Source organism: Centruroides sculpturatus, unplaced genomic scaffold (assembly GCF_000671375.1).
Source record: "Centruroides sculpturatus isolate CEXI.00-Female unplaced genomic scaffold, Cexi_2.0 scaffold180, whole genome shotgun sequence".
NCBI classification, from domain to species: Eukaryota; Metazoa; Arthropoda; class Arachnida; order Scorpiones; family Buthidae; genus Centruroides; species Centruroides sculpturatus.
The window spans coordinates 592,669-617,448 of NW_019384918.1; the positions used below are offsets into that span (position 1 = coordinate 592,669).

General features: G+C 31.4%; 2 protein-coding genes across 4 annotated transcripts in view; both read right to left on the bottom strand.

Annotated features, from left to right (window-relative positions):
- Positions 1-445: 445 nt before the first annotated feature.
- LOC111631810 lies at positions 446-6,799 on the bottom strand. Its single transcript, XM_023376121.1, has 6 exons — positions 6,134-6,799; positions 3,708-4,038; positions 2,842-2,977; positions 2,502-2,770; positions 1,985-2,428; positions 446-1,920 (listed from the first exon to the last, which is right to left on the bottom strand). The coding sequence occupies exons 1-6, from the start codon at positions 6,167-6,169 to the stop codon at positions 446-448; spliced, it is 2,691 nt and encodes an 896-aa protein (XP_023231889.1). The 5' UTR covers positions 6,170-6,799.
- A 272-nt stretch (positions 6,800-7,071) lies between these two features.
- LOC111631817 (traB domain-containing protein-like) overlaps positions 7,072-24,780 on the bottom strand; it is a 32,308-nt gene continuing 14,599 nt past the window's right edge. The window contains exons 3-10 of one of the 3 annotated variants that reach the window (XM_023376125.1): positions 16,420-16,634; positions 14,854-14,994; positions 13,690-13,800; positions 13,427-13,566; positions 11,123-11,292; positions 10,963-11,053; positions 8,362-8,532; positions 7,072-7,658 (exon numbers count right to left, since the gene is read on the bottom strand). In XM_023376125.1, coding sequence (XP_023231893.1) covers positions 8,364-8,532; positions 10,963-11,053; positions 11,123-11,292; positions 13,427-13,566; positions 13,690-13,800; positions 14,854-14,994; positions 16,420-16,634 — 1,037 coding nt within the window. In that variant the 3' untranslated portion in view covers positions 7,072-7,658; positions 8,362-8,363. Of the gene's footprint in view, positions 7,659-8,015; positions 8,533-10,962; positions 11,054-11,122; positions 11,293-13,426; positions 13,567-13,689; positions 13,801-14,853; positions 14,995-16,419; positions 16,635-24,780 lie in introns of those variants that run through there. The other 2 variants (XM_023376128.1, XM_023376126.1) reach the window with 2 other exon arrangements.

Sequence of the window (24,780 nt, forward strand, 5' to 3'; positions counted from 1 at the left end):
CAGTCGACCCCCTATAACACTGTTGATTTTTCCGTTTTATATGAATTCCATGTTGTACGAGTCACTTAGATTTTACAAATACGTGTACTGGACTGTGAACAGCTCACGTATTTGTAAAATCTAAGTGACTCGTACAACACGGAATTCATATAAAACAGAAAAATCAACAGTATTATAGGGGGGTCGTACTTTTAGATTTAGGGCCTTAAATGATCAAAAATATATGTAATCTATACAATCATTTGAATTTACCTCTACTAAACTATGCTTAAGAAAGTATGGACCGTTGAATGTGTCACTCGCACGATCTCTATTCTGTTCACTGCTTGTTCTGCTTGTATTAAATCTGTTACGCGCCAACGATTAACTATACTTAAGTTATCATATTCAATTATATCAATTAATTTAATTTCATTAAAAACAATTTTATACAAAAAAAAACATATTATAATTTTTCTGGATACCAAATTCCATGTTTTATATGAGTGTCCGGAGGTAACAATGGCTGACTGTATTTGTGTTTTTCTTCCCTGTTAGCCTCATCCTCTTTAATTCCTATTAAATGTTCTTCTGGAGATGGATCCGGAGTTGTGGAAGTAACACCAAAGATGGGTTGATGATACTTACGAGTACGATCGTAATTAGGATCGTCTCTGTAAGTTGGTAATTCTTCAGTAACCTTGGCACCGTATGTACCATCGACACTCTTAGGAATGATCGCAGGTCTCATCTTTAATCTGTGAAATTTTTCTAATTTTGGCGGAACTTGAGGTAACTTTTCATCTACGTATTTAACTACAGAAACGGGTATTTTATCCAGTATAGATTGTATCGTAGTTGGTTCATCATCCACGTACTTAACTTGCGAAACAAGCAACTCGTCTACTTGTGGCCGTGTAAAAGATGGATCGTCGTCTACGTATCTTACTTCAGATATGGGCATTCTAGTGATGGGAGTTGTTTTCTCATTACCTTTTCGAGATTTGGAGTTCACATAACGTAAACTTTTACCCGTTACACCATACAGGGTTAAGAACGGAATTGGTAAAACACGATCGTTTAATCTTGGAATGTTTTTATACTTTGCAAACGCCTCCGATTTTCGTTCCGCTACACTTTTTTCCGGATTATTCTTAGTCCTGTTGGATTTATAAACTTTTGGGTAAATGTCGGTAACACTATGATACAAATCTCGATTTTGATGAGGTATTTGAATATCTTTTTCAGATTTATCACGAATAATATCCTTAGGTAGATGAGAAATCACTTCATCATCTTGTTTCAATTTTGATTTATGTGTATTATAACTAGAGCTATTGTTAGCTTCTTGTAACCTTGTAGGGACTCGCAACCTTACAATCTTTCCCTTCATCCGTCTTCTATTATTCAAATAGTTTTGATGCTTCTCGGATCGTAAGAAATTATTTTTATTCGTAGTGTCTCTATTGAAAATTGGATTACGTGTACCCGTTGATCTGTAATCGGTGCTGTTTCTTTTATCTAATTTTATTTCTGTAACGTTCTGTTGATCTCCTATTCGACGTGGAGTGATGAGGGACGTAAAATTTTTCGCATTGGCATACTTTCGGCAACAAGTTTTACATTTTGTATTTTTATTTTCGGACAATTCGCCTTCTCTCTTTTGAGTTATCAAGTAGTTACCACTAGAAGAACCTTGCAAGTATTCCGATTTCGGATGATTCTCTTGATTCTGTACGTAACCGGCATCGTGGTGATGCTCGATGTCTTGATGATGACCCACTTTCTTATCGGAAGCAACGTCGTGTGCATCGTGATGTTGCAACACTTTCTTGAAATCTCTATGCCTTTCTCCCCCTTCGCTACCATGGCGACCTTTATCTAATAGAGATGCTTGATGACCTTTATTGTGTTTACCGAATCCGGTATCGTGATGGGCGTCTAAAATATTTAACAACATTGAAAATTTACTTCTAGTTTAAAATATAAATAATGATATTCTTACCTTTTAGAAAGTATTCGCGTTCTGTAGTAATTTTATAACCTCTCTCCCTGTAACCTTCTTTGGTACGACCTTTATCTTTGTTGTAGTAACTTCTATCTTCGTTATTTTCAGACGAATGATGTTTGCCGTGAGAATCGCTATGTTTGGACGATTCTTGATTGCTATGGTGAGTTCTAGCCCCATTTTCTCCAGCAACTACATGCTCTTTCTTTTGATGAGGTGCTGGATGACCGTAATGATTTACGTGGCCTCTTAAGTCCGAATAATGTGGTTCGACAATCTGTGCCCCATCGACGTGTTTATGCCTCGAGTGACTATCGTGATCACTATGTGTTTTTTGATGTTGTTGGCTCGAATGCTTATCCTGGACTTTACTTTCGGTGTGTCCATTGACATTTTCGTGACCACCTTTAGCTTTATCGTGTTCTGTATCCAAAAAGTGTTCTAAGGAATAAAATTTACGTAAACAATCAATGAAATGAATATTTTATTCTTATAATATTTTAATGTGCCGTACCCTTTTCGAAAAATTCAATTTGAGTCCTCTCTCTAACTCCAGTCTGGCTGATCCCTCCTTTGTCGTGGCCGTATTCTCCACGATTGTGAGAATTTTTATTTTCTTGGTGATGATGGTGGCCATATTTGCTACCGTGATTTTCGGCATCGTGTTTTAGAATCTTTGTCTTTCCCTCACTCAAACCTCTATCGTGATGATGAGTTTTCAGTAGAGATTCTTCAAATTTCTTACCGTGATCTCCAACTTTCTTAACTACACGAGGTTCGGAGCTACAAAATTTACAGTTTCGTGAGAACGAAAACGTAACAAAATAAAACAAAGAACATAAAAGTGAAATTACTTCGCTACGTAGTTCGGTGGAACAGGAACAACCGAATGGTGAGAATCGCTATTTGATGAGGATAAGTCTCCATTATTCGTATCATTGACGGGTTCTTCCGAGTCGAAAAATTCTTTAAAAACTAATGGTTTCTCTTCTGAAAGTTTTCGAATAACATTAACTTTGTTATTAACAATTATATTCAAACTAATCGGTAAAAACTCTGGGGCAGCACGACATTTTCAGTAGTTTCCAAGTCATTAACGTTGGCCGGATGGCCGAGAGGTTAAAGTGTCGGTGTGCTTTCTAAGGGACCCGAGATCGAGTCCGGACTTTAAAATTCCTCCAATAAATTCCTAAAAATATTATTATTAAAGGATTCTGCAAAAGTAAGATTTAGTGAAAAGAGTTCTATACGTTAGAACTATAATATATAACATATGTGCCCAAATTGGCACGTAGTGTATCGTGCTATTTCGGTTTATCACCTCGATGATCATCCTTTTAACAAGTTTCTAAGCTTCTTCTATTCTAATTAATTAAAGCACATTCATTTTATTTCTATAAATACAGTAAATCCACCCTATAACACTATAGATAATTCCGTGTTGTACGAGTCACTTAGATTTTACAAATGTATGTGCCGGGCTGTGAACGGCTCACGTATTTGTAAAATCTAAGTAACTCGTACAACACGGAATTCCTATAACACGGAATTATCTACAGTGTTATAGGGGGTGTCTACTGTATCGCAATTCGAAGTCAAACTTCGGCACATACAAACATTTTTAAAGGTACACGTATATTGACTATACGGCATAAGACTCAAAAAGTTTCGCCATTACAGGATTAGAATATTCAAATTAAATATTAATAAATATATTTACCAGTAATTGGTGATCTAACAACTGTCACTTTATAACCAAACGTCTTCTTGATCGGTTTCAAAGACGATAATCCATCTCTTAAAGAAAGAATCTGATCGGATATTGAGATGTTTCCAATAGAAAGTTTGCTTTGTTTAGCACTCAAACTATCCAATTCTTTTATCCTATGATCTCCAAAATCTTCTAAATTTTTAAGGATCTGATTCAAAATTGTCATACTAGAAGGTGTCAATGTTGTATTCCCATTAACCTTCACTACTGTAGTAGCATCGCCGTCATCGATGGAAGTCACGTTATCGCAATATACTTTATAACACATTAAAAACAACACCTGGAAATAAGTAATATCATTAATTAAACAGTTACTAATTACAGAACTTAAAAAAATTACAGTCGACCCCCTATAACACTGTTGATTATTCCGTTTTATATGAATTCCATGTTGTACGAGTCACTTAGATCTTACAAATACGTGTGCCAGGCTGTGAACGGCTCGCATATTTGTAAAATCTAAGTGACTCGTACAACATGGAATTCATATAAAACGGAATAATCAACAGTGTTATAGGGGGAGGTCGACTGTATTTGTAAAAATTCTAATTGTGCTATTCTTTACTGATATAAACGTATATACATCGCTGATTGTCACCATCAGTTTTGACGCTATAGATAGTTGCTGAGGCAATTAATTTATATACACTTCAATGTTTTTTTCTTTTGTATAAAAATTTTACATCTCTCGTGTCCATAAAAATCGCGGAAGATCCGTTAAAATGAAATTACGTGGCCATTACACGCAATTCTTACACTACAATTCGTCCCAAAGAATAAAATAAAACAAGCGAAAGTAGAAATTTTGTTGAGGGGAAGGAAGTACAGTACACGTGATCTCGTGCGAGCGTGACATGGAAAAATTATCCTGATATTTCGGAGGAAAAGAATAAAATCACCTTTAGTACCTAACGACATTTTTTCCCCCTCCTCTGTTGATAATGGAGCAGAACGTAACTATTGAAGAGCAAGAAGCGTGTCCAAGTAGTACGATTTACTTAGTACTGTGTATCTTTAGTACATCATCTAATTCACTTACTGAATGGACAGAAAGTTACGCAGACGATTTAGAATTTTGGCTGTGTAATTAGCTTGTTTTTGAAGTTTTCCACGTTATTTACAATATCGTAATTACTATGCTGAATGAGGTTGAACTACGATAAATATCATTTTCTATTTCGAAACGGGCCAAGAAATATTAGGGTGATCGTCGTGCATGAAGATAAAAATTTTCGTAGGGACGGTGAATTTACATGTAATTACTGTAATTAGCATTCGATTTTTAGATTGGATTCTGCACCAGCCGAGATAAAACATAATTGATTATTATGCAATCATTTTTACATAGGAATAGTTATGTTTTTTTAAAATATTAGAGAGGTTGCGGCCGACGTTTTCATCTGTAAAACGTCGAACGTCGAGCGCCGCTATCTTGTAAGCTGCGCTCCACGTTTACGTTTTAAAGATGAAAACTTCGGCCGCAACCTCGCTATTTTTCAATGTAATTAGTTGTATAATAATGCCGTTATGCAGAATTTTCATACTTAATTGTAACGCCGCAGATTCTTCTTATATTAGAGAGATTGAGGCCGACGTTTTCATCGCGTAAACGTGTACGTCGGACGTTCAGCGCCGCCTTCCTGTAAGCCTAGAAGTTTGACAATGGAGTTTGGAACGTCGAGCATGATTCCACTGACGTTCCAAACGCCATTGTCAAACTTCTAAACTCACAGAAAGACGGCGCTGAACGTCCGACGTACACGTTTACGCGATGTAAACGTCGGCCGCAACCTCTCTATTGTCTAAAAATACTGCGGGTTATACGCGATACATTTTATACATCCGCATCTAAGTTGGTAAAAATAAAATCAGGAAGCTATATTTGATTAACTAAACGGAACTTTTCCGCCTGTAACAATATAAATTCTCATTCTACTAAATAAATAAATAAAAAAAAACCATTTCCTTTGATACCATTCTGAATAACAAAATTTTAAGAAAGTCCTAGTTTTACATGCGGAACTAAAATCAGTATCTCTTTACTTAATGGCAGCAAAACAATGTGAAGAATTGCTTCAAAATGTAAGTTCATCGGGCTGAACGTCATACAATAAAACTTTAATTCACTGTAAATGCTATTGAGTAAATGTCAGAAGAGTTAAGTCGAGGAGCCTTTTTATAAACCAAGAAATAAAAGCCTTTTTTTTGCCTTAAAATACCGAATTTTTATTAAATAAATAAAATGCCAATTTGCAAATACCTTGATACATTCGAACAAAAGGAATAAATCAAAGAAAACAGTTGTTTACAAGTTAATGTAATTCGCTCCCTATCATATTATTTAAATTAAAATGAATATATTAATGAAAACTTACGATTGAACGGAGTCTGTTGCTGGAAGAGTCGATCATTTTGCAATATATTTATCTGCCAAGTCGCATTCTATCGTCGTTCCTACACAACATAATTGCATAAACTGGAAACGGCAGGAGAAAACCACAGCTTCTTTAATTGCGTTGGGTGGGCGCAAGTTCGACTCGGATGATCAACGAACCGCATCATTTTCTTTACTACTCGTTCATATTTGATTAAGAACGATATTTTATAACACGACGGTCGAAAGACACGAAAAAAAAAAAAAAGTCATAATAAATGTACCAAGGAGAGAGGGGAGGACAAGATAAAACGATAAAATAATCGTTTCGGTTGCTTCCACAAATTTAATTATTCGCTCGATGAATTTAATAGAGCTTGTAAATATTACAAACTTATTAATATTTACGTGAAAAATGTTCCATACTGTAAAATTAAAAAAATAGTGTCGACAACTGCTATTATGTAGCTTAAAAAAAACTAGATTTTCATCTCTCAGGCCAAAATTAAGTCGATGAATGAGGCGTGAACACAGTAATTGGTGTTATATGTACTACAGTTATTTCGGGTTGTGCAGAATATTAATTTTATGGTATATTATTATTATACAGTCGACCCCCCTATAACACTATTATTCCGTTTTGTATGAATTCCATGTTGTACGAGTCACTTAGATTTTACAAATACGTGTGCCGGTCTATGAAAGGCTCAGGTATTTGTAAAATCTAAGTGACTCCTACAACATGGAATTCATATAAAACGGAATAATTAACAGTGTTATATGGGGGTCGACTGTATTGTGTTTTGGTAGTGTTGAATTTTTTTTTTACTGAATAAGACTTAACATAGTGTGTTGGTACAGATGTTTACCAATTGTGAAGAAAACAGGCGTGGTCGATTTTATTTTAAATGTATTAATACAATACTAAGTATAACAGTGTTTGGTAGTAACAAGTTTTATTGTACCAAGTTGTATGTTTAACATTTCCTGAATTGCTCTTACTACAATAAAAGCTAAGTAAGATCTTATCAATGATTCTACAATAAATTTTGATTTAATATTGATGAATACAGTACTAATTTTTTTTTTTTTTTGCTATTTAAAAACTTTTATTTGTCTCCTGTCTAGTTTTGTACAGTCCCAAACACCATGCAGGTTTAAATTCATGAAACACCATTTAAAAACTTACAAAAATCTACAAGTTTTGAGTTATTTTATTATATTTTTTTTGGCATTCTTTACGGCTAACTGTCTTTACTCTTAAGGCGTATTCAAAATTACCTTGAATATCTGGAAATTATAGGCAAAAAATGGCAGTTGTATATATTAATATATATCTTGTAGAAAATTTTTTATGGTTTCTTTTTTTTTTGATATATAACAAAATAGTTTTTCTTCTTTCTTTGTGAGGAATTCGATAAAATATGGATAGGTTGACAATTAACCATGGCACTACAGTCTGTATACAAATCTGTAGACGATTCTTTTCTTGTAACTCCACCGAAACGTCTTCTCGAGTCTATAATCTAATGGAGTTAACAAAGATATAATTTTATTACCAAAAATTTATTTTACAAAACTGGAAGATTAACTTAAAAACTGGAAACATTTTTCTTTTAAAGATAATGCTTTTTTTTATATTCTAAAATTATTAGAATATTCGTAATGTAATACGGCTAAACTCTGTTTCTGCATTCATTTCTCGGAGTTCGTGGCGATAAAACAAATATTAAACCATAATAAGGAATTAATTATATCAAATATAGTCTAGTTTGATGATTATACTGTATATTTAATTGCACAAATCATCCTTTATTATTTTTTCTGTGTCATAAAAATAGGTTTTAAAAAAAAAAAAACTGAATTTAAAATGATTAGATTAGATTAGATTTAATTCGAATTATTTAAATAATAAGCTAAATCTATCATTAAACATAAATAATATAGTTTGTTCAGTTATCAAAACAATTAAAGAGTAAAGTCTGGTATAAAATTATCAACAAATACACAATCATATACTTAACAAAAGTGTCACTTCAAAATCGTTAATAAAACATGTTTAAAGTTCTAACTAAAAAAAAAAAATTCTACTTTCAATCTTTGGCTTTTTGATAATTCTATCACCGAGCCATTATTTTAATCTTCTATTTTTTGATGGCTCTTCTCATCTATCAAAAAATGGAAGGCTAATTTTTCCAGTAAAAGATCATAATACATTAAAGTTTATACAATCAGTGGCTGAACAGTTGCGAAATCCATTCAAAGGGACGACGTGACAGAATGACATCGGTAAGCGACGAAGGAAGGAGGTAACGGTAACAGCCCCAGACGGTCAGTCCGAGTAGAGAGATGCGAAAAGTATGACAAAGAACTTTTGTTGTAAGCGATGATTCTGGAATTCTGAAAGAATAAAAATAATAATAATTATTATTATTATAATTTTTATTCAAAAATCCAAAAAAAAAAAAATTACTACTTGATTTAAATACTTCTAAAAGAGCTATAAAAATTATTAGAAATACAGTTGATCCCCCTATAACACTGTTGATAATTCCGTTTTATAAGAATTCCATGTTACACGAGTCACTTACATTTTACAAATACGTGTGCCGGGATGCGAACGGCTCACGTATTTGTAAAATCTAAGTGACTCGTACAACATGGAATTCTTATAAAATGGAATTATCAACAGTGTTATAGGGGGAGTCGCCTGTAAAACGAATTAACCATCATTCTGAATAAGTTATCAATGTGTGTCATGATACCATGTATCGTGGCCGCTGTAACCAAAGAAACAAGAATTCTTTAAAATGTAATGTTTGAATTTTTGAAATAAATTTCTCTAATACGCATTCTATATATTTTGTTCTACTTCATAACGAACATAAAATTATTTTCCTTCATGAATGTAGGACTAATAAACATTGGCTCCATTTTTATTCTGGGGAAAATATATAGAAAACTAATAACTAACTAAAGTTATTTTATTTATAAAATTGTCTTATATAATTAAATTTTCTATTTTATTAATTTCCTAATTATATTAATATTTAATTACTTACTTCAATATTGGAAGGATATCAGACTCAGTAACTTTATCCCAATTCTCTACAATGCCAGGAACGTGACCTATTCCCACCACACCAACAACTGCTATTTAAAGAAAATTAAATATGTAAATTCATATAATAATATATTAACATTTGATATTTAAATATTTACTACTGGCTGATGAAGAATTTAGTGGACTGGCAGCTAATTTTAGTGAATAAGCTAAATAGATGTCTCTCTCTTTAACGAAGACTCGACTAAGTGCTGGAAATTCACCAGTCATTTCTGCTAACATCTCTTCCAGTAAGTCTTTCTTCTTACATTTTTCTACTTCTTCTTTGCTGTTGAATAAATTTTTTCAATACTTAAAACACAATTATTTTTCATTGTATATAATGCAATATTAAATAACATAAAAAGATATGGAGAGTCTTTTCTATATTGTGACATTAATTAAACATTTAAATGAAAATTAAAAGTAATATGACATAAATTATCTTAGACCTATGACAATTTTAAATACTAGAGAGGTTGCGGCCAACGTTTTCATCACGAAAACATGTACGTCGGATGTTCAGCGCTGCCTTCCTGTAAGCCTAGAAGTTTGACAATGGCATTTGATACATCGAGCATTCCAAACGTTCCAAATGCCATTTTCAAACTTCTAAGTTTACAGGAAAGCAGCGCTGCACGTCTGACGTACATGTTTTTGCAATGAAAATGTTGGCCACAACCTCTCTACTATATACTTCTGCATTTCCAAAAGATAACGATAATGGCATAAATTGATTAATTCATTTTTCATGACATTTTTTAATTGGCACACTATTATTTTATAAATATCAATTATTATTTATTTAGTTTGATACAGTGAATTCCGTTAACTCGACACTGTTGGGACCAATGAAGAGCCGAATTATCAAATATGCCACTTTATCAGACAGTGGAGGTTTTTCTGGTGTTTTTGATTCCCAGGACACAATTTTACCCATCTTTGTGTGTAAAACTGTATAAATCCTCCAGACTTAACTCCAGACCATCCCAGTGTACTGATAATTCTCCAGCAACAACGAGTTTGACACGCCAGCTTATCAGGTTTTCTGGCATATTAGATACCAGGTTAATGGAATTTTACTGTACTTATTAGCAGTTTTTTATATTACCTTAATATTTAGTTATCTTTTTATCATTTTACACTAAAATATTTTCCTATTATTTTTATTATTATAATTACAGTAGAGCATCATTTGTTCATCTCTCNTTACACGAGTCACTTACATTTTACAAATACGTGTGCCGGGATGCGAACGGCTCACGTATTTGTAAAATCTAAGTGACTCGTACAACATGGAATTCTTATAAAATGGAATTATCAACAGTGTTATAGGGGGAGTCGCCTGTAAAACGAATTAACCATCATTCTGAATAAGTTATCAATGTGTATCATGGTATCATGATACACATTGTAATGTGTCATGATACCATGTATCGTAGCCGCTGTAACCAAAGAAACAAGAATTCTTTAAAATGTAATGTTTGAATTTTTGAAATAAATTTCTCTAATACGCATTCTATATATTTTGTTCTACTTCATAACGAACATAAAATTATTTTCCTTCATGAATGTAGGACTAATAAACATTGGCTCCATTTTTATTCTGGGGAAAATATATAGAAAACTAATAACTAACTAAAGTTATTTTATTTATAAAATTGTCTTATATAATTAAATTTTCTATTTTATTAATTTCCTAATTATATTAATATTTAATTACTTACTTCAATATTGGAAGGATATCAGACTCAGTAACTTTATCCCAATTCTCTACAATGCCAGGAACATGACCTATTCCCACCACACCAACAACTGCTATTTAAAGAAAATTAAATATGTAAATTCATATAATAATATATTAACATTTGATATTTAAATATTTACTACTGGCTGATGAAGAATTTAGTGGACTGGCAGCTAATTTTAGTGAATAAGCTAAATAGATGTCTCTCTCTTTAACGAAGACTCGACTAAGTGCTGGAAATTCACCAGTCATTTCTGCTAACATCTCTTCCAGTAAGTCTTTCTTCTTACATTTTTCTACTTCTTCTTTGCTGTTGAATAAATTTTTTCAATACTTAAAACACAATTATTTTTCATTGTATATAATGCAATATTAAATAACATAAAAAGATATGGAGAGTCTTTTCTATATTGTGACATTAATTAAACATTTAAATGAAAATTAAAAGTAATATGACATAAATTATCTTAGACCTATGACAATTTTAAATACTAGAGAGGTTGCGGCCAACGTTTTCATCACGAAAACATGTACGTCGGATGTTCAGCGCTGCCTTCCTGTAAGCCTAGAAGTTTGACAATGGCATTTGATACATCGAGCATTCCAAACGTTCCAAATGCCATTTTCAAACTTCTAAGTTTACAGGAAAGCAGCGCTGCACGTCTGACGTACATGTTTTTGCAATGAAAATGTTGGCCACAACCTCTCTACTATATACTTCTGCATTTCCAAAAGATAACGATAATGGCATAAATTGATTAATTCATTTTTCATGACATTTTTTAATTGGCACACTATTATTTTATAAATATCAATTATTATTTATTTAGTTTGATACAGTGAATTCCGTTAACTCGACACTGTTGGGACCAATGAAGAGCCGAATTATCAAATATGCCACTTTATCAGACAGTGGAGGTTTTTCTGGTGTTTTTGATTCCCAGGACACAATTTTACCCATCTTTGTGTGTAAAACTGTATAAATCCTCCAGACTTAACTCCAGACCATCCCAGTGTACTGATAATTCTCCAGCAACAACGAGTTTGACACGCCAGCTTATCAGGTTTTCTGGCATATTAGATACCAGGTTAATGGAATTTTACTGTACTTATTAGCAGTTTTTTATATTACCTTAATATTTAGTTATCTTTTTATCATTTTACACTAAAATATTTTCCTATTATTTTTATTATTATAATTACAGTAGAGCGGAATTCATATAAAACGGAATTATCAACAGATAATTACAGTAGAGTATCATTTGTTCATCTCTCAGGAGACTGGACCAAAAAGGTATATAATCAAAATTGAAGCCAAGATGCATTCAAAGTTTTATATACAGTGGACCCCCTATAATGCGGTAGATACGTTCCACTTTTTATGAAATTTATATTCTACGAGTCCTTAAATACATGAGCCAATTACAGCCTGGCACGTATGCACTTTACGAACTACGACTGTTTGAAAGGCTTTCTTCCATAAAATTAATCGATTCTAGACTAAATTGACTCAACATTTCCAAACACGTATAATTTCTTGGGAATAATCCATATAAACTATGCTATAAACAAAAAATTGTAGGATTACTTACCGAATGTGCACCATTCGACAACGCCATTGCTTGAGCTTGTTTACATCGCGGAGCGATGCATTGAACCGGGCGCGCGTGTTTCCTGATAAATTATTTTTCTGCGAAAAATTTGCTGAACTTTGGAGACATCATTAATATAAATATAATTTTTATGGACGTTAAATAATAAATGGTTTTTAGTAGGTCCGCTGCTCCTTTAAACTCAACGATTTGTGCAATATCCGCTATTGGTCTAGATTCGACCAATCCTGTCGCGACACGAGTCGGTGATAACGTTTTACCGCGTTATATGTGTCTCTTTTAGCGTCTTTATATGAATACAGTCGCAATTTTTTTGCTGCGATATACAAATCCGCATTATATGAACCTGTGTTATAGGGGGGTCTACTGAATATATATAAAGCACAAAAACAAAAATCTCAATGGTCAAGTGGATAGATGTAATTCAAATATCTGATTAACAGCAATAAAAACCAAAATAATTTTAGCAAAATGCTCTCTACAGATTTTTTGTTTTTTAGTTGTTAGAATGCCCATTAAGAATTATTATGAGTTCTGTATTAGAATTACTAATGATACATTTGAATAATTTCTAAAATAAACTTCTTTTATTAAGAAATATTTTTTATTTGTAAATTCACCTGCTGTTATAGAATACTATAAAAATGTAGACTTATATTGTGATTGTTTCACACCTTATAGCTTATTATCTACTGCTAATCCTACCTTTTGAATACAATATACAAAATGGGATCAATTTTACATCATTTAATTCCATGAATGTGAAGAGAGGTAATGTTTTATTTATATAACATTTTTGTAATTTTAGTTTTATAAACTTATTAAAATTACCTTATCGGTTCTTTGCATGTTAACATGTACCATGCCAGACGTAACTTTTGCCACCAAGACAGTGATGATAAAGCTCTTTGTAATGTTATCTGGATGGGCCTATCACCCAATTGGACTAAACAGCCAGGTACTTTTTTAGCCTGAAATAATAATTAAATTATAAATGATCTTTATAATTATAAAGTCAAAGTACTTAAATACTTTATAATTTAAAAAAATGACTAAAACTATTAATATATATGAAATGGTATGATGAAACTTACTTCAGAAAAAGCTCTACGAAATTCTCCTCCCGGTGCCATACCCAACTGTTTAGTTAAGTGTGCAGACATACTCAACAAAAGTAGATACATTACTCCTTGTATTAAGCCATTCTAGAAAATAAATGTTGATATACTTTTTTTTTGCTCGTAGCAAATATGTTTACAAAAATTAACAAGAAAGAAATCTTTTAAATATACATGGTGATTCAAGTTTCCAAATAAACACAGATCACCCAAAGAGGTGTACTTGCAATGTACGTATACACATAATATCAGATGTGATAGCATGCTTTCACCACGAATGATAGGAGAGCATTCATGTATTTATTAAATGGTATTTACACATACCATTTTGTGATTTATAAGTGATTGCCTAAGATAAACTTTTTTGCATATATATGGAGAATTTTGAATCGTCCTATATAAGACTACAGTAATACCTTGGTTTTCGTTGACTTTGGTTACGGTCGGTTTTGGTTTTTGTTGATTTTTTCCGCGAAAAATTTGTCTCGGTTTTGTTCACACGCCCACATGACCTCGCTGTCAATTTTGCTAAAAAAAGGGCGATTTTCCTGCTCAGTGTGGCATTGCATGTTTCCTGCTCAGTGTTCCATGCATTTTCCTGCTCAGTGTGGCATTGTTTTTCATTGTGTGAATATTACTCTGCACATCTAGTCAAATAATTCCATTGCTTTTCTTTCCTTTTAGCTCCATCGTGGGACCAAAGAAAGTTTCGAGAGCCAGCAGCCCTTCGAATTCCACGTTAAATGATCATTTATTCTTTACATCAGTCTTTTATATTCATTTTATATTAATTTATTACTATTTTTGGTATTAAACACAATATTTATTCTCCATAAAATGTGTTTTTGGTATGTATTTTGGAGTGTCTAGAATGAATTAATTGGATTTACATTGATTCATATGGAAATAATTGCCTCGGTTTTCATCGGTTTTGGATTTTGCCAACTGTTTTCGGACGAATTATCGACAAAAACTAAGGTATCACTGTATTTTTATCTCTAATAAGTTTATTTTTTATTCTTTTAAAAATTATTCATATTTTTAGATCTTTCTACATTAAAAATAAATAATTATTACATAAAAGATGTGTAATAATTACAAAATTTTTAATAAATGACATAAGTTTGATTTCTAAAATACCTGTTTTACTGCGGCTCTCAATTTTTCTAAGTTCATATTCTTAGATTCTTCTAAAACTGTTTTTTCATCTAATGAAAGAATATTCACTCTACTTTTGCAGAGTTCTACCATTACAATGTCTGGCTGAGTTGCTCTGATAGTCTAAAAGAAAAAATAAATATATTTATTTATTTCTAAACAAAAATTTAAGTATGTGCAGTTATAATATTATTATAACTCTATATATATACATAATATACAATTAAATCATTCAAAATTTCATAGAAAAGACAAAAGACAAATCTTTAAAATCTTTTATTTAAATCTCCATAAAAAAAACTATCAATTTAAATAGCAAAACCAATTTTAAATATGAAAAGATTGTAAGATATACAAAACTGTAATGTAAATGTTGTCTTGTTAAAGTCTAATTATTAAAAAGAATTTTAATAATCAAACTTTAGTATAGTTGACCCCCCTATAACACTGTTGATAATTCCGTTTGATATGAATTCCATGTTGTACGAGTCACTTAGATTTTACAAATACGTGAGCCGTTCACAGCCCGGCACACGTATTTGTAAAATCTAAGTGACTCGTACAACATGGAATTCATATAAAACGGAATTATCAACAGTGTTATAGGGGGTCAACTGTATCATGAAAATTACTACAAAGCAATTAAATTACAAATATGAAAACACTTTTTTCAATTTCTTATTACAATCTTTTAATAAATTTATAAAATTTAAGTTTCGTTTATAAATTAGATGAAGAAAATAGATGAATAACAACAACAACACTAATTATTTGTTGAAATTAAACCAGACTCTTGCACTTTTTTGTAATCTTTCAAATTAATAAAAATCCACATTCATTGAATTAAACTTTAAAAAAAAAGCAAATATTCCTTAACAGTAACAGTTCTTAAAAATTTGTAAATATTTTCAGCACTTAAAAATACCTTTATCATGCCGCTAATAAATTTTATAATAAATATTAATTGGGCTGCAATTTGAAAAAATTGTAGACCTATAAATTCCCACCGTCGTCGTCTGTCCGTCTTTTCTTAATCTCGAGAAGGCCGTTAGATAAATGAAATTCAAGACCAGATATGGAAAGCAAATCTAATTATCATACCATAAGTTTTAGTCAAAAAATAGAAACATAATCAAGTGATTTTATTAAATTAGTAGCTTAATAGAGCCTAAAAAATCCAGCATAAAAAACACTTAAACACTAGAGAAAAAAGAAAAAAACAAAACCTATCACAATCAAACTCATCATAAATATCATCTTTGTGCTCTAAAAACAATTATAAATGCACAACATACATGTTTCAAGGAAAAATTCTTTACATAGCAAACATGTAAAATGAATTCTAAAATAATACTAATGTATTCTTTATATTGCATTACTACGAATACACTTTATTTAACGTTTTGTTTCTTATTACAAAAATTACACAAATTTGAATAAATACAGATTTAATTTTTTACTTTTTTATAAGAGAAGAGTCTTTTGTAATTTTTCTGATGTAATATATTGTAATTATTATAAACAAATAAATTTTAAAAAGTTACTAACTGTTGCAACATCCTCTTGACTACTTAAACTAAAATGTGCCGTTCCGACTAAATAAACTTTGCTTCCCTCTGGTGTTCTCAGTAACGTGACTGTTTCGGGTAACGTTGGATTTTCTTCACGAATTCTCCACACTTTTTGGAAATGACATCTTGGATCATCATCCAGTTCGGCATTATCTTCTAAGTCAGATTCTGAACCACTTCCATCCATCTCATCTATAATATAGTAATGAAGTAGATTATATTTGACATAAAAGGAGTAAAAAATTTTTTGAAAAATTAATTAATCACCTACATTTTATGGGCTAACCTACTCTACCATCTGTTAGTTATTAAATAAATTTGGAGTAAGTGGAACTGGTGGACACTATCCGTCTCAAATAATCATCACAAATTTAGAGTATTAATACTTAGATATAAAACTTTCGTTTCTTAAAATATATCTTTTAACCAGTGCCGTAACTAGGGCGGTGCCAGCGGTGTCCAGGTATGGGGCGCAGAAATGACCTGGACCAAGTTTTGGGTCATAGTTACAGAAGCTCGCGCCGGGCGCATAAAAAGCTAGTTACGGCACTGCTTTTAACATATACTTTATCCATTTCGTTTTATTTACCTACTCATAATATCCAAATTGTTATAAGAAGAGGTAAAAGAGTAACACCACAAGTATAAAGCATATTATTTATTTTTTGCTAAAAAACAAAGACAATGCTATCATAAAACAAATAAAAAAAAATAACCTGAAGAAATAGGTAAGCAGGAGAGTAATAATTTAGATAATATAATTAAATAAAACGTTCTGCATCTTATATCAGATATCTTTAACCAGGAAGTAATATACTTTGGAATTTTTCAACGAGCTATAAAAGTTATCATCATTATTAAATATTAATATTATATTATTTATACTTACAAATAGTTTATTTTATTGAGTAATCTCATACCACATTATTAAAAAAAATATAATTGTTATAAGTAATTGATCATCACTATATATTATTTTATTCATTAGTAGTTACCATAATTAGGATGAGAAAATATCTTATTTATTATAAATTTTCCTGCGCATAAATAAAAAATACAAAAGCATCTGCCATAAATAACTATTCTAGAGAATTTCAATATTCCAAAATCAGTTTACTTTCATGATTATTAAATTTTATGGTTGAATTTAGTAATTATTTTAACATCATAACTTATGTAATAATATTTTTATACTTTTCAACTACCGTCCCATCCCTATAACACTCTGTAATGCTGTCAAGACCTCCCAATTTCAAAGTTAATTAATACATCAACCCCCTTTATCACACTAAGGAATAACACACAGTTTAGGATAATAAATATTACATTATTTTATTAATTACATGTATAATGTAAAAAGCAATGGCATAAACAGTTCACTATGCAACACTTCAGAAACAAAAATGAATCGTTCTGTTACCCAAGGATTGAGACTCTAGCATTACATAATGTTTTTTGTAAACACCCTCACATCCTTACCTCTTTGTAACGTACAACAATTACCTGCATACCCATCCATCCATATCTGTATTATGTAATTTATGGATAGCCCCTGAAAAACTGGAAACTTCTTGTGCTTTTCAAGTGTTTTTTTATCTTTAATTTCAGGGGGAATGTTAATACATTTTGTATTCAATTTGTTTGAAAAAATATTGTATCATTTGCAGTAATTGTAATTACAATAAGTGAAATAATTACTTACAATTATCACTAAATTAAACTAATGCCTTAATGTGATATACTATGGCTCCACTAACTCCAGTAAAACGTACAGATATTGTGCAAAGCAAGCTTTAAAATTAGAAATGACTCATTGGGCTTTTTTCTATCAATCAATTCATTTTTATATAGTTTATTTATTTCCGAGTACTTTATATAAATTGACATTAAAAAATAAAATAAAAATCTACATCTGGCGTATCAGTTTGTCATTTCAGAATTTGGAAAACTGCTTGTACAGAAATTATTAATCACAGCAGTAACACACAGTAAGTTAAGTGGAAAACTGTTCTAATGCCTTGCACATGGTCTACAATGTCAGTCTTTAAATCCCTGCACTTACACATTTAACTTGCAAGACCTTGTATACATACAACAGTCACGTGCTACTTTTCTTATTCCGCATCGCCTGTGTTCCACCAATGGTGTCAAAACATGATCCCAGAGCATATCTCAGCTTTATATTTTGTTCTTGCATGCTGATGGACAGGCATTAATTAATGAGAAAAAATAACACGAGTTTTTTTCCCCTCATAATGCACTAGTTATTCACACCAGGATTGCTTACATATATAATGTTACTCACCAGATAAAAACATATTATTCTAACATTTAGTTAATACATTATTTAAAGATTAAAATGGAAGAAACAATCATCAGTTTAATTTATAACTATATTAAACATTTTGAACTAAACAAAAATATAACATTTTAATTTCTTAAATTGTTAACTCATATTATTAATACTAAAAACAATAAAAAGCACCAATATGTAATTCATTTTATTATCTAATATCTAATAAATTGATTTTAATGGTATCTTTACCATTATCCCTCCCATTGGAAGGTATCAAGAATACATCCAATATCCATGGTTTATACCAGTGATGGGCAAACTTTTTAAAGAGCGGGCCAAAGGAAAACAAGAAAACTTTAGGCGGGCCAATATAATTGTAACCTAGCTCTGCATCTGAAAATCCAGGTGGCGCTATAAAAACATGTGCAGGCCGTCCGCCATATTTCTATTTCTCTCTTTCGGCTACGCTACGCACGACGAGTGGATGTTCTGTACCGAAGCATGCTTGTAACCGATCGAGCTTTTACTCAATAAGTGTAAAACAAAATTTTGTACATGATTGTAAATAAACTTTCATGGTGAGATATAAAGCTTCGGTTATTTTATATAATCAACGAACACTCAAGTTAAGTGGTGCATCAACCACCACTGCCTGTATTCTTTTTTACTCGTCAGATTAGGAATAATGTTGCGCGGGCCGGATAGAACATTTCAGGGGGCCGCATCTGGCCCGCGGGCCGTAGTTTGCCCATCACTGGACTAGTCGTTCCAGTTGGACAGATTTGAAAAGTTAAATATTTGTAGTTGGGTCGGAGCAGTCGGTGAGCTACAGCCAATGAGAGCTTCGAAGCTATAACCAATCAGAGTTTAGATTTATCCAATCTACATAAAAGTTAGAAAATGGCGGAAAGTATAAATTTTTCGGAAGCTTTAATAAACGAAGTCAGAACATATCCGTGGCTTTGATATTCAGCTAGGTGATTATAAAGACAACATAAAAAAAATAATTCTTGGACGGAGATTTCCAAGAAACTAAACGTTGAAGGTACGTGATTGACTAATCTAATAATGACGCGATATATTTAAATGTACAATCACTTTCCACGACACCCATGTTTTCTGTTTAATTTAAAAAACTTACCATGATTGGCTAGTGTATTGATCTATAACATGCATTCTGATTGGTCCTTATGAGTCGGCCACCAACATATAATCATACTCAGTGTGAATGCNGTAGAATGGTTTCTGTATATACTATATAAATTTATACAATTGATTTGTTGATCATGTAATCAAACTAGCATACTTCTAAAGAAATACATTTTAGCTTCTTCCAAATCCCCTATGTAGAAATTAGGGAAAAATATGAAATGTGGAATGCAATACAGACAAAGTGGACTATACTTAAGTACAACATGGATACAAACTAACTTCTACAACATTTACATTTGAAATAAGTCAAAATAATCCTGGGCTTTTATGTATAATTATGCAAATAATTCTAAGCCGCCCGAAAATCCCCAGAGGACTCTCGGCTTAAATGCAATTATATAACATGAATGCTGTCGGAAAAAATTTTACCGATTTTTAATGTTTGTAGATGTCGTAGCCTACAAGAAAGGGTCGACGTCTAGATCATTTTTTAATTGTGTGTGAGATTTTTTCGATTGTATTTGTCTTATTTTTAGAAGGTTTTTTCTTCAAGTCGCCAACTGTTTTTTAGTTACTGGACTGGAATGAAAAGGATATAAATAGACAGAAGGACTGAAACTTAGTTTGTATAGTCATATTTTTCACTGAATTACAGTACTTTAATTATTTACAATTAACAAAATTCTTCGAACAGAGCTAAAACATTTACACAAATCATTAAAAAAAAACAAATTAGTAAAAACATTTAAATTAAAAATATAAAATAATCATTTAATCAAATATACATAAAAAGTATTTTAAAAATAACTTTATATTTTTTAATTAAATGATTTAAAAAAAAATATTTCTAATTTTATTTAATAACTGATTTAAAATAATCAGGAATTACCTTTTAGACGTAAGTTACATTCAGATATATTTAATATTTCACTTATTTAATTAAACCTACGTACGTAAATATACAAAGAGTGAAATCAATATATTTCCTCTGTGACAAAGTTTGCCAAGAGAGAAAATTTCACTCTAAAAGAAATAAATTCAATAACTAAATATAATATTGTATTTAGTTTTATCCATAGGTTACATTTACATTTATTAGAAATACTTTTGTATAATACACATATGTCAATATAAAATTTAACATTAAATGATTTCTTTCACACACAGGCATCTGCTGGACGGCAAACAGGTCATTTGCCCCACTAGATCAAAACCAATGCCGCACTAGTATATGATTTATATAACTACAAAGGTTATCTTACATAAGTGTTTATCACACCAAGTGACCAATGTAACGCATTTTAAAAATTCTTTAAATTGTGTACAGTAGTGGAAGAAAATTTATAAAATGTGTTAGAATGGTCACTCAGCGTGATAAACATTTACGTAAGATAACTTTTGTAGTTATATAAATCAAATACTATGATATAACAAATATTAAAACAAAAAAACATATAAAGAGTTTAGTTATTTCAGCCTACTATTGTCATATTTATAGCAATACTCAAATGGTATGAAATGGCACAGTTTATTAGTCAACCAGACAGTAATTAAAAATATGATAAATTAAATTTTTTAAGGTATCATATTGTTCTCTAATATTAGCTCTAACAAACTGTTCCATTCACAGACGAATATCATGTGGTAATCTGCTAACGAATCTAATTTCGTAAAAAATGGACCAAATATTTAAACTCGGCACCCTGAAAAAACCACTTATAACATATTTTGTGCTTGCCAGTAACCTTGTATTATGTAATTTTCCTATTCAAATGCTACCATACCCTACCCTACCACACAAATGCTACCATACCATACATTGTTCCCATAGAAAGAACTACTGCAGAAGAAGATTGAAGTTAATTTGACCAAAAGTAATAGTTGACCTCCTCTCAGAAGATAGGATGCTCGACAACTACAAATTAATACTGGTCTACTATTAATATTTGAAAAGTGATCTGTGTTGGATAGGTTGTGATGGCCCCTGTAAGTGATCAAATTTGCTAACCTTAAGATCTGAAAGACTTCTTGTAAGACTTGTTTAAATAAAAAAAATATTGTAAAAATGTGAGAATAAGTACTTTTATGCGATCCCATAAAAGCAAAACAAAAAAATACTGGTGAAACCAGGTTGAAAAAGTAAAGCTCGGCAAAAACATCTGACAAGGAGAGCCTACAGCTTTGGGGTAACGGATTTTGATGATCTTTGGTGTAGAGGTAGTACACGATGTTAGTGTACTATCTGTAAAATACTAAAGTGCAATACTCAAATATAATCGAGAAAATCGAACTTAAAGTTTTGTTAGCGTTTTATATATAAATTATACGTACTTCTATTCGAGCGTCCTGTGGCAGAGTGGTAACGAGTCTGATTCATAAGCTTGAGTTCTCGGGTGCGATTCTCGCATATAATTTTTTTTTTAATTCATAAATACTTATAATGTATTTATTTATTTACTCATTCATTTATTTCTTATTATTTATTTATTTTAATTTAATTTCTACTATTCCAAGTCTAATATTTTTATACTTTTGTTGACAATAACGGCGCATTCTTGACACCTATGTGTCAACTTTCCCATCTAATTGTTATCACTAACGGTGACCGATCTAATTCTCACTAGGAGCGTTTTTTCTATCGGAGTTCTTTTTCACTCACTCTTTAACAGTTCGTTTCTAAATTTCGACACGAATAGACGTATTTGTGTAGTAAAACTTATTTTGAAAAATTATTTTATAATCGAAAAATGTCGTCAAGAGAAGCAAGTTCTTCACGTTGTGACGAAAAAACTGTTGATGATAACTTTTTATACAGTGATGTAAAATACTAACTTGTAAAGTGCAAAACTCAAATATAACCAAGAAAAACGAATATAATTTATTGAAGCAATATTATATAATTACATATCATTGTCAGATGTACATGATCGTGAATGATACTTATGATAAAAACATTCAAAACAAAAATTCTGTCTACACCAAGAACAACAAATAAATGCTGGTTTTTTAAGAGGTATCATCAACAGTTTTTTCGTCACAACGTGAAGAACTTGCTTCTCTTGACGACATTTTTTGATTATAAAATAATTTTTCAAAATAAGTTTTACTACACAAATACGTCTATTCGTGTCGAAATTTAGAAACGAACTGTTAAAGAGTGAGTGAAAAAGAACTCCGATAGAAAAAACGCTCCTAGTGAGAATTAGATCGGTCACCGTTAGTGATAACAATTAGATGGGAAAGTTGACACATAGGTGTCAAGAATGCGCCGTTATTGTCAACAAAAGTATAAAAATATTAGACTTGGAATAGTAGAAATTAAATTAAAATAAATAAATAATAAGAAATAAATGAATGAGTAAATAAATAAATACATTATAAGTATTTATGAATTAAAAAAAAAATTATACGCGAGAATCGAACCCGAGAACTCAAGCTTATGAATCAGACTCGTTACCACTCTGCCACAGGACGCTCGAATAGAAGTACGTATAATTTATATATAAAGTGCTAATAAAAGTTTAAGTTCGATTTTCTCGATTATATTTGAGTATTGCACTTTAGTATTTTACAGATAGTACACTAACATCGTGTACTACCTCTACACCAAAGATCATCAAAATCCGTTACCCCAAAGCTGTAGGCTCTCCTTGTGAGTAAAAGAAACTTGAAAATTGTGGCACAAGAATAATGGAAACAGATTTAACAGTAAAACTCGAACATGTAAATAAAGTGCACATTACACTTCAAACTCTACTTTGTGCCTTAAAATCATTGCATGTATATTAATTTGGTTGAATGTTAGAATATCTTTAAGCAGTATCAGATAATAAGGGAAGATGAAATCAGGGAGTAGGCAGGCTGTCCAGGTTTCATGATAGTTAAGTATGTCCTCATAAATATCTCATTTATAGAAAAATGATTAGAATTGGTTTGGTTTATTTGGATACAGCAACGTGACACACGAGCAATCTGCCAAGGAGGATGCATCCTGGAAAAACTTATGTAAAGCTGGCCTCTATTTAGATGTTACTAACATGAAGAAAACCCAGAAAACTCCATGTGGCTAGTCCATTGGTCATGCATGAACCCACAGCTAACTACCAGTGTTTGGTGGTTTTACAGACTCAGTTACTGGAGGGAACTTATTGGGCTATAATTTAAAAAAAATTGTAGACTTATAAATTTCCATTGTTGTCCGTCTGTTTCTGTCCTTCCTTAATCTCAAGAACAGAGTTAGATAAATGAAAGTCGAGACCAGACATGGAAAATGTAAGAAAAAGAGGACCAGATTAACTATATGTGAACTTCTAATTTGCAATGGAAGTCACATTATTTCAATTCAAAAATTTTTCCCTGAATAGAAGTAGACAGATGACCAGCAAGACACTATTGTTAACAGTAAAGTACGACATAGAGGAGCAAAACACCACTCCAGGCAGGCAAGTGCTATATGCTACCTGTTGCAGTAATGGCATAATAGTGCATTTATTTCGCACTATATCATTGTTGTAGTAATTCAGTAAATATAATATAATATATATATATATATATTTATTTATTTATTTTATTATTATTAGGTTGTTTGGAAAGTAGTTTCGTTTTTTTACTACTAGACGGATTAGTCGTATTTTTCCCTCCATTTTTATTCTAAACCGTATTATCATTATATATTTTGACAGCTAGCATTTTAAGGCTTATTTGTAAAAAATTTTGTTTGATTTTGTGCAATTGTTTATTTTTTGTGTCCCATCAAATATGGAAGATCAAAAGCAGTATTTTCAGCATATTTTGCTCTTTTATTACCAAAAAGGTAAGAATGCTGTTCAAGCAAGAAAAAAATTGTGTGACATGTATGGAGAAGATGTAGACGATGTTTCTTCCCCGACG

What these genes read in the sequence shown, in the direction of transcription:
- LOC111631810 (XM_023376121.1), bottom strand. Translation starts at nt 6,169, where the DNA reads ATGATCGACTCTTCCAGCAACAGACTCCGTTCAATC. An exon ending in AATTGAATTTTTCGAAAAGG is followed by an intron (nt 2,429 to 2,501) that starts GTACGGCACATT and finishes TTTATTCCTTAG; the next exon opens with AACACTTTTTGGATACAGAA. An exon ending in ACGCGAATACTTTCTAAAAG is followed by an intron (nt 1,921 to 1,984) that starts GTAAGAATATCA and finishes TAAATATTTTAG; the next exon opens with ACGCCCATCACGATACCGGA.